An 11,558-nucleotide genomic window follows, 5' to 3' on the forward strand; every position below is an offset into this window, starting at 1 on the left:
TGTTACTAGAAACATAGTAAAATTTTTTACCCCTTAAATAGTATGCCTGGAAAAATTTCGTGTGGTAAAATTCCATTTAATTCCTTCAAATTTACTTAAACTACTGTATGTTTTTAATTTATAACAAATACAAATGAAATTTAGATTTTTAAATCTTCAAAGAAAATAACGATAAAGAAAAAGAATATATATATATATATATATATATATATATATATATATATATATATATATACTTATGTCTAAAAAAAAGAAACCATCCTAGAGAAAATTGCGCAGTCATTTTAAATCACCACTGAAAAGATTAATAGCACATTTTTCACAGTTCCTAAAATATAAATTTTACTATGTTTCTAGTAAAATTTATCGTGTTTCTTAGCAATATAGATTTTACTGATAGTCTCTTCTGCTGCTCTACTAGAAACATAGTAAAATTGAAAAAATCTATAATATTTTAGGGAAAAATATACTCTCTTCGTGTAAGTTTGCCAAATCATAGACATTTCGTAAATGTATGGAACGAGAGGAAGAGAGAGATAACTGAAAATTATATATATAGACGTGTGTGAAACAATATTTTATTTATGCAAACTTGATCATCTTAATTTTAACTGATTAATGCCCAACACTGGTTAACAACAAAGCAAATCTCGCAGGCTCACAGCACAAGTTAACCGCGCCGGCCAGAGCTCGATTCGACTATTTCTACTTGTGTGCGAGAAGTGTCAGCTTCGCCACGTGTCGCGGAAAATCGGCTGTCATTCACATACATCGCGCGTGTCCGTCAGCAACGTGACCGGCCCTGTAATTCGTTTAAAAAAGAAACAAGCTGGTCCCGTCGTAGATACGGCTTCTACGTCGTGCATCATACACCGCGCAGTGTCGCGGAGCGACTTTTAGTTCGTGCGTCGCGAATATCGAAGGAGACGTGACAAGTCTCCCTCTTATAGAAAACAATCGGTGATCCATCCTCGCGTGATTCCGAAATTATTACTCGCCAGAGAGATGTCTTGAAGCGTTTAGAACCATTCACGGACGACCTCGAGAATTGTTCGCGAGCATAGCAATGGGAGTGAAATTATCGGCGAGGACGAAAAGAGTTGGTGGGGTGAAATTCTGCCACGAACAACGCGCACAATTATTCGAAAATTAATATTGAATTCGGGACTTCCATAGCTCGATATTCGCCAGTGAAAATCCCAAAGTGTTCGATTGTGAGTTTAGATCGGTATAGAATTGTTTTACTCTCTTAAAATGAATCAGTCAAACATTACTGAAAACAGTGAATATACACTGATTGCAGTTATAAGTATAACATTGAAAGTGCTCAGTGCTATATTCATAACTGATATCAGTGACTATTCACTGATTCATTTTAAGAGAGTAGGGGATCTAAATAACACAAATTTCCAGTTGCAGCTCCTATATTTGCGTTTAAAAAATAGCAATATGCAGAATTTGATAATTTTCAACAATTTCAAATAAAAAATCATAATAATTCTTTTCGCCAACTTTAATTGAAAATATCGGCAGAAATTAATCTCTACATATATGATATAAAATAGAAATATAATCTTTCAATTTCTATTATAACTTATCCTACTGTAAAAGATATGGAATAGAAATGCTATCGATTTGTTCTTTAAATGGAATTTAAAGTAAATAAAAGAATTATTCTTAAATATATTGAATTTAGAATAAATTTCACATTTTTTTCTATAGCGCGACTAATTATTATGATTTTTTTATTTTATTAAGTTGTTGAAAATTATAGAATTTTGAATGTGCTGTCATTTTTTCAAACACAAAGACAGGTGATACAAATTGTATTTAGACCCTCTATAATTCTATACTCTATACTTCTATGGTCTAAACTCAGAATCGATGAAACACTTCGGGACCTTCCTTTATGACCGTAAGATATACCCTGAGGTCGATCCAGTAATAGGTAAAAACTAGAGAGTGGGACGCGAAAGAGAAATAAAGAGAGAAGGAGGGGTTGGCGTGTGTTCCGTGCCAATTGTTAAGCACCCAAGTGGCTCTTGTCACGCGACTTAATGAGACTACCGCGATCGAAATTAATGTCCGAGCGGCGGAAGGGGAGCACCCTTCGTAATAAACAACGCTTCGCGTCTTACATGACGTCATCCCGCAAGATTAATCGGCAGCTAAATCTGCCGAATGTTGATTATAGAAGTGACTGACTATAGTTGACCGAATGTTGATTATAGAAGCGATAAGATTGCGTAATCAGTATTAGGAAAACAGACGTTCACACAGTACATATTATTATAACAACTCGGGCAATGGCGAAAGACACAGTGATCAAAGTATCTCTCTTGCTGAGCGTCTTCCCGTTAACTCTCTCGAACGCGAGCGATCGGATTCTTTGCTTCAAAAACGATACGTTATTGGAAACCGCGGGTGACGTTATTTTAAATGGTAAGGCGTTAATCAAATAACACTCCTATCTGTTTGCCATAAAACTCAAAACGATAATATGTACACTGACAGGAAACTATGTGTAAGAAACAACAAATTCGCAGTGGGTACTAATAACTAAACATATTTACTTGTACTAATATAAAATATTTTTTAGAGAAGAAAATTTGAAAAAATTGTTTATATATCCTATTTGCACAAAAGAATTTAGATATAATGAAATAAACAAATTTTCTAATTCAGATTAAAATAAAAAAATTTGGATTTAGTAGGAAACTATTGTTTTTTCTACTTTATATATGTAAGAAATATTTTATAAGAAAAATTAAAATAAAAGAACTTATATAAATTTAAATAAAAATGTTATTAGTAACCACTCACCGAAGAACTATTATCTTCTTTTTAAATATGTTTTCTCTTAGTACACTGAGAAGAATTGTTTGAAAATTTATTTATGGTCTACAAAGTTTTTTTCTGTAAAATAAACTTTATATTCCACAAATCGATTTTCACGTATGTTTCTCTCAATGTGTAATTGATGCGTGGTTCTTCTTGCTGCGATTACTGTTTGGTCAGTTTTCGCGGATGTCAACTACGGACAATATTGCAACGAATCGTCAACCAAAGGTCTACAGCAAATCTCGACGGCGCTATATGTGTTACAAACATTAAACGAGCATAACTACGTGCCAGGCCAACGACTGGGTGAGCAAATTAAACTATTCTATATTACAAATATTCTTCACACAAAGTTTTAGCAATATGCTTTGGTATTTACGTAGTCTGCATGCGAATCTTCATCAACTCGTTCGTTTAACAAGAAAAATATTGATGTTTGAATCAACGTAACAATAATACAATTAAATTTTAAAAGTTAAAAGACATGGTACTTTTTTCTGGTTCTTAGAAACCGAATTTGATTCGTAACAACTATAACAATTCGGTTTTATAACAATGCTATTTCCTTCAATTAAAACACTTTCAGTTGTGCTATTGTTACCAATGAGCAAAACAATTCAATGGTTTGAGAATAAAAGTTCTGTCAATCTGTTTTGTGTGTCAATCTATGTTTTCTTTGTGCAATTAAATTGAATCAAACAACCCCACAAAATGAAGCGAGGCGAATTAAGTAAATAAATTATTTTTTAATTTAAAAAAGCAACAATATTCAAGTTTGAATTAACATGACGATAACACAACTACATTTTGGTTAAAAGAAATGGGACTTCTAGTACTTAGTTCTGATTCTGAACTGAATTTGGTTCATAATATAATTGGATTTCTTAGAAATCGAATTTAGTTCATAACAATTATAATAATATTTGGTTTTATAACAATGCTATTTTCTTCAAATAAAATACTCTTAGTTATATCATTATCGCATCAATGGTCAGTCTGTTTTCTCCGTGTAATTAAATTGAATCAAATAGCCTCACGAAATAAAGCGATTTAAGGGAGTAAACTACTTATATGTAATTATATGTAATTAAATAATATATTTACATTGAAATAAAAAAATTAATTTTTAAAAATTAATTTTTTTTAATTATAAAAAATTTAATTTTTTTACAAAAAATTAATTTTTTGTGTGGAAGTGATGTCACAACATCCATTGCCGCTCCAAGCATGCCTCCTACTTTGCATGATTTACAAGAGTCCAATCAAGAAAATGGGAAATTATTTGCATGATTTGCATAATTCATATATTTACAATAATCCAATCAAGAAAATGAAAAAATTTTTTATAAGATAATGTAATTATATATCTTTCTCGGGTCAGAATTTTTATTTTAGTTTTTAGTTTCTTTTTTTTTCTAAAATAAAATATATATATAAAACGTTAATACTATAGATAAAACGTTATTTTATAAGAAACTTTTTTCATTTTTTTGATCGGACTAGTGTACAAACGTAAATCATGTAAACAAGTAAGATGTGCTACAAGCAATGGATGCTATGACATCATTTCCATACAAAAAATAGTTATTAATTATATTTTAATATAAATGTATTACTCTTAATTACATATATAAAATTCAAACATATTAATTTAATAACTTTGCTTAAATAAATTCCCGAATATTGTTGCCTTCTTGACCTGAAAAAATAATTTGCATTTAATAAGATGGTACAATAAGATTGTACGACAAAGCTTAAGATAGAATAATGATGCAACTAGATGTATGTTGGTTAAAAGAAACAGAAATTAAATCTGAATTAAAACGATCACAATAATATTTGGCTCATAACAATTCTGTTTCCTTGAAACAAAACACGTTTAATCGTGTCATTGTCACATTAATTCAACCAATCTTCTCCTCCGTGCGATCAAGTTAAATCAAACAGCTCGCGAAACGAAATGATTTAACTACACTGTAAAAACTGATGTGTTAAATTTAACATTTTATGTTTCCCAAATCATCCACTCTCATTTATATGTAAATTTAACACAAAACAAATATGATAAAACGTAACACGCATAATATGTAAAAATTTAACACTTGAATATCGTCAGGAATCACAGTTTGTGTTAAATTGACATACGTATAATGTTAAATTAACTAAAATAAAACGTTACTTTAACATTTAAAGTATTAATCTATGGTTTTGAAATGAAAATGTTAAATTGACATAATCTGTGTCTGACATATTAAATATATCAATTTAACACAACTTGTGATTCCTAACGGTATTCAAGTGTTAAATTCTTGTGTTAATTTTTTCCATATTATGCGTGTTACTTTTTAACACATTTGTTTTGTGACAAATTTACACATGAATGAGAGTGGATGATTTGGGACATATAAAATGTATTAAATTTAACACATCAATTTTTACAGTATATATAAGCGCACAACTACGGCAAGCGTAAGCAACGTAAATTCACGTAAACGTTGTACGTAAACTCACCGGTCGTGCAGGATTAAAAGTGCTCGACACGTGTCACGACGAGGTCCAGGTGTTCAAGCGAGTCCTGCGAGCAACAGTCGACGAAGATTGCGCGCCGCACCACGAATTGGGTATCTTGGTGCCGTCCACGTACAACGCCACGTTAGATCCTCTACGCGATTACGGTGGCTCACCGCCGATTGTCACCTACGCAGAACAGAATCTCACATTACCGCTGATCGACATCCTGGCGCATTACCTGAGCACCACGTACGAGAACGTCGATCTCGCGCTCGCCAACACAGATCACGTCCTCGAGCGCTTCCTGAGAATCAGCAAGGAAGCCGGTGTGTGTGTGAAGCGCGTCGGACACGACGACAACAACAACAACAACGACGCGAACGTCACGGGGGCGGTGATAGTCGCGATCGGCGAGGCGAGTGACATACGACGGTGGCTGCGACGTGGAGAGGAGCCGAAGGGTCTCGGGACGAAGACGTGGTTCCTGCTGCCGCTCGATAACTCGAGCATTGACGGTAAGTAATTCCGGACGTTGACGGATGACGGGAAAATTACGAGCGCGCCGGAAGAATTTCATTCCCGCGCGGCTAGTTTTTGCATACCCGAGCAACATAGCTTTCTCCCAAGCGGCAGAAACGAATTATTCTTGTTTAAGCGAGATTATTTCTCTGGCGCTTTCCTCGCGACAGTTTTTCTCCATTTGTTGCTGCGAGAGCGAGAATGAACGCTGTCGCTGTTAACCAAAATTATAGCGTCATTTAAATGTTAGATCGCGACCCCCAACGGTGGTTTTATGGTGACCAAGTTTAGCCGTAGTAGTTGAGAGTTAAGAGGCAGTCTCACCGACGTCGGTTAACTTTAACCTTAGTTTAGCCAATCCTTTCTCTCTCTCTCTCCCTCTAAAGTTAAAGCTAGGACCGGGCAAAGAGACGGTTAAACTATAATTAAAGTTAACCGATGTTGTGTGTGTGTATATGTATGTGTATGCGTGTGTGTGTGCGTGTGTGTGCTAAAGCCATTAGATAAATTGGCTTACGCGAATTCAAGTTTGCGCGGCGAACAGTCCACGACTGACCCTTCATCTACAATCACCCTTCCTATTGTAGGAGAGATCGGGTCTAAGTGATTCCCCAGAAGTATGTTGCTCATTGTTTTTTTTATATTTATCTTAAGAGAAACAATGAATACAAAATCGTGAAATGATCTTTTTAAAAGAGAGATCTTTTTAAAGAGAGAGATACTTTTACCTGGATTTAATAAAGTCAGAATAATATCACAGTTAAAAAATTTTTTAAAATTGGTTTAGTAGTAGCAAAGTAAATTCTCCAGACTCGCAAAATTTGGTATTAATATTCTCCGTTAAATGAATTTTTGATGCTGTCCATTGAGTGAATAAAATAAAATAAAATAAAATAAAATTAAGTGACGTGTTACTCGCTAGAATGAAGTTTCTTGCAAGTGTATGATATACTCTATTTCGGATAATAAAAGCAATTTTCGTTCATAAAATGATAGAAATCAAGCGATTTTTTATGGGCGATAAAGTTGTCCTATAATTAAAGACCGGCAAGAGGACTACGGAGACCTCTCGCGGAGATCCCGAAGAACTCCTAACCAGGACACATATTTGATATGTGGCCTTCTTTACCTTGCGCTACTGTGCAACTGGACTCAATACCAAGGTAAGATGGCCACGTTGCTGCCAGTTTGTATTTTGGTTATTACAAAACAGAATATACAGAATATACGATTAATAGGATCGTGACGAACATTAACATATAGAAGAAGGCTATCTCTATAATGTTGGTACAGTCAGTCCCAGCAATTAATTGAGAAGTTGAAATATGGGATTTTAATTCCAAAATTTTGAAATATAGGACATCTAGCCTCGGTCTCTCCTAATCCCACCATCGACCCGACTGACCTCGCGTCGTTTCCCAAAATGACTCGCGAAATGTATATCGAGCAGCTCGGATTTCGACGAGTAAGTCCTAATATCGCTGCCTAAACGAAATGATCATAAATACAGCCGAGTCGAGGAAAATTTGAACGCAAAAAGTATCGAACTAAATTCAACAGCGACACTGCGCCTGAAATTTTTCAGACGTCACGCCAACCGGCTCGTACATCATCAGGCCGGAAACTCTCGGCTTCGATCGCGAGTTACCAAGCGGGGGCGAATATTTGGGAAACTCCGGGAAATCCGCGAAACGCTCCCCGTATCTCCTCGGCATCGGCAAGGCCGTCGTCGAGCTAGCGGAAGTTCTCCAGGACGTCCGGGGGAGAAGCTGTCCCAGCAACGACGACGACCACGGCGATGGCGGCGATGGAAACTGCGTCGCGTCGCAATTTCGTCCAGAATCGCGGTCGGAAATTCGCGATTCCGACGTGTACGAGGTGCTGCGCATGCAGCCGAGGTCGCACTCGGTGAAATACGCGGTCGCCATGAAGACCTCGCAGCACGACCTCGTCGAGGTTGTGCTCTACGACATCGTGGTATCCGAGGCGCGCGCTCTTCCGGAAAAGTCGACGTCTGGAATGCCAGCGCTTTGCCTGCGAGATCTCGTCGGGAACTGCGAGAATTGCGCGAATTTTCAGGAACGCTCCCGTGCACGTGTCGTCACGAAAGGTGAGCTATCGAAAAGCGTTGCTCTATCAGCAATGATGTAATGCGTGAACGCTCATTTCTTAAGTCTTCATGCTTATGGATTCGCATATCAAAGGCTTCAGATCAGAGGCTTACTCCATTAGCGATCAATGTTGCATTTATCAGACGTTTCTCTTTTTATTGACTTTTTTATTTATCTTAAAATCATATTTGACTACATACATTATTTTATTTCTATATTTTTAGCGCCCAAAAAATTCTCAACTGTATCTATGTCTTCAATAACATTAGTTCTAACAATTTGAGACTTCTAGGAAACAAACAGAGTTTAATATTTTAATTAAAACTGTTGGTGGTATAATTATGGCCTCTAATAAATTAAAGATGTATTGCATATATCTCAGAATAATTTAAAAAGTTGAAGATTAATCTATATTACATCTAAAAGAAATAACATAAACAATTTGACGTTAATTCAGAATCTAGATCAAATGCCTTTAAGACGTGAGGATTTTCCAAAATTTTTAAAAATGTATTACTCGGATCTCCGCAAAATGTCAATAAATCGTAATTGAACTTTGCATACATTATTGTAAATATTTAAAATATGTGTACACAAAAATTGAGATTTTTGTCATTTTGTAATTTTTTTTTAATTTCTCTTCTTTTCTAAAGATAACAACATTATATATTTCCATAACAGCAAAAGTTATTCTATTTTAAAGTGTAAGCCAAGCGAAGATGATGACTTCAAATGATGTATTAGTGATGTTATCATCACGTCAATGCGTCACTAAAACGTCATTTGACATTAGCTACTTAGAAGTATTTTAATCCATACTGTTATGGAAATATATAATGTTGCTATCTTTAGAAAAGAAGAGAAATTAAAAAATAATGACAGAAATCTCAATTTTTGTGTACATATACTTTAAGTATTCAAAATAATGTTCAATTACGATTCACTGACATTTTACGAGAATTATCCAAGTAATAAGGTAAATGTCCCAATAATTGAACAATGTCCCAATGATTAATACATTAACAATAGATTTATATTTGATATTTCTTCAAAAAAATTTTTTGAGATTTTGCTGAAAGATATTTGTTTCTGCCAATTTGCAATGTTATTCAATAAATGTTTAATCATTAGTTAATAAACTAATCTATTAATATATCAATCATTGGGACATTGTTCAATTATTGGGACATTTACCTTACATTTTTTTAAATTTCGGAAAATCCTCATGTCCTAAAGGCATTTAAAGATTACAAAGTTATTACGTCAAATCACAGAAAAGAAACGCGAATTTTGTCAGAGAAATTCGCGTTTCTTTCTTTATGGAATAATACAACTTGTAAGCTAGGGATAATTATCAGAGAAATATCGCATACACGCAGAAAAAGGATTAACTGCAAAAATCAAAATACAGTTTTGATAGCTGTATGTTTTTAACGAATAAAAACAGCTAATGTCATTGCTATCAAAACTTAATTAATCTGCTATTTAAACTTCAATGCTATAGTAAAAAACTATTCGCTGCTAGGTAGCGAAAATTCCCATTGTCATCATTCCGCTTTTTCCTTAAATTGTTCTTTTTGTTCTGGTCAAAAACGTAAAACGTAGGTAACCAGACGTCCCGATTTTTCACCCTTTGTCCCGAATTTTTTCGAGTGCTATTCGGGATATTGATTTGTCATCATTTTCAATGATTGTCAAATAATTTTTGGATCTTTTTATCCTCCTCCCCCGCTTCATATATTTATGAAGTGTCCCGAATGGGAAAAGGACTGGGAAATCTGGTCACCTTACATATACTGCGAAGAGAAACGAGAAGATTACTTACAAATGACGTCTTTACGATACGCCCCGACGATCGCACATCACTATTCTCGACACTCCCGATATTTATTTCCGTGCGAGACTTACGACTTTCCCGGGTTAACCTGGGAGTGGGCGCGTTAACGAGACTAACATTAGTGGGCGCGTATCGGTCGTTTCGACCGAAATATATTTAAGCACATATATGTGTAATAATTAAGTAATAATTAATAAATTACCAATCCAATTATTAGAAGAAACATAATAATTGAAGGAAATAATTTTATTATGTCACTATTTCTTCTTTTTCCCATCTTTTTTTCTCTTTACCATTTCTATATCTAATATGTTTAGGAAACATATTAAACTTATTACACATAAGTGAATATGTTAAAAATAAAATCATAATATTTTTATTTCAATTGCGTTAGTAAAAACTGACATTATTTTAGTTTAACAAAATAAAATAAGAATTTCTTGCTTCTCTCGTTTTACTTTGATTAACTTAAATATTGATTTAATAAGCTTGAAAATTTATTTGATAAATTTAGAAATAGAGAATAAATCTTCTTGATTCAATGGCAATATTAAAACTATCACATTACGTATTGTTTCAATAATTCAAGTATTAGTTTTAATAATATCGCTATTGAATCAAGAATGGTACTCCAATTACGCGTGCTGTTGAAAATTTTATTGATTCAACAAAAAAAGAGAGAACCGTCCGTCCAACTACGATGTCGAAAAAACAATAAACGTTCGGCGGCACATTGAGCGACGCTGACGCGGCAGAGATAAAAGTCTAACGTTAGTGGGCTATAGTCTTTTAGACCGACTGCTAAAAACATATCAAATTTCACATAGAAATAAGCGCGCTATGCCGTCCACTTCTTCATGCTATATGAGAAAACATCAAAGAAAATTTAAAAGCGAAAATACGATAATATCAATAGATTAGATGATATAAGTAGAAAACGAAAAAGTACGGGGAAATGACCGATACGCGCCCACTCCCGGGTTAAAGACGCGTAAGACGCGGAGCAATGGCCTGTATGAAGTTAGCCCCCCACTTTTCAAATTTAATAATTTTGACAGTTGTGCTAATTTGTGTTAGGTTTGTGCTACATTGTGCTCGAATTATAAATTTTTAATACGAAAAATGAGCAAGAAAAATGGAAAAAACCGTTTTTTGGTAGCCCCCCACTTTTCGATTTTCGAAAATTTGTTTATTGTGTTAGGTTGTGCTAAGTTGTGCTAACGTTGTGTAAAGTAGTATCTTCGAAAAATAATCACGAAAGAAATAAGACGAAAAAAACGATTTTAGGCAAATAGAATAAAAGTAAGATTTACACTCGTACCAAACGATATACAATTATATATCTGAGTTGTGCTAGCCTAGCACAAGTCAGCACAAGTTTCAGTTTCGCCAGCACAAGAATCTAAAGGGCACTTTACTCTTGAACGCGGCCCTTTGCGCTCGCAGTCATTAATCACCACTTCTAGACTTTGTATTGATTCTAGACTCAGAATTGCATATCTGAGTTGTGCTAGGCTAGCACAACTCAGATATATAATTGTATATCGTTTGGTACGAGTGTAAGTCTTACTTTTATTCTATTTGCCTAAAATCGTTTTTTTCGTCTTATTTCTTTCGTGATTATTTTTCGAAGATACTACTTTAGCACAACGTTAGCACAACTTAGCATAACCTAACACAATAAACAAATTTTCAAAAATCGAAAAGTGAGGGGCTACTAAAAAAACGGTTTTTTCCAT

General features: G+C 34.4%; 1 protein-coding gene across 16 annotated transcripts in view; it reads left to right on the forward strand.

Moving 5' to 3' along the window:
• The first annotated feature begins 835 nt into the window (after positions 1 to 835).
• The window catches only part of LOC116846118, a 22,724-nt gene continuing 12,001 nt past the window's right edge, over positions 836 to 11,558 (forward strand). Inside the window, exons 1-5 of one of the 16 annotated variants that reach the window (XM_032819578.1) lie at positions 837 to 1,214; positions 2,232 to 2,442; positions 3,019 to 3,147; positions 5,364 to 5,867; positions 7,457 to 7,981. In XM_032819578.1, the coding sequence (XP_032675469.1) occupies positions 2,307 to 2,442; positions 3,019 to 3,147; positions 5,364 to 5,867; positions 7,457 to 7,981 (1,294 nt within the window). In that variant the 5' untranslated portion in view covers positions 837 to 1,214; positions 2,232 to 2,306. Of the gene's footprint in view, positions 2,443 to 3,018; positions 3,148 to 5,363; positions 5,868 to 7,456; positions 7,982 to 11,558 lie in introns of all 16 variants that reach the window. The other 15 variants (XM_032819579.1, XM_032819569.1, XM_032819573.1 and 12 more) reach the window with 15 other exon arrangements.

Source organism: Odontomachus brunneus, unplaced genomic scaffold, assembly GCF_010583005.1.
Source record: "Odontomachus brunneus isolate Ranch 3 - 2012 unplaced genomic scaffold, Obru_v1 Obru_scaffold_060, whole genome shotgun sequence".
NCBI classification, from domain to species: Eukaryota; Metazoa; Arthropoda; class Insecta; order Hymenoptera; family Formicidae; genus Odontomachus; species Odontomachus brunneus.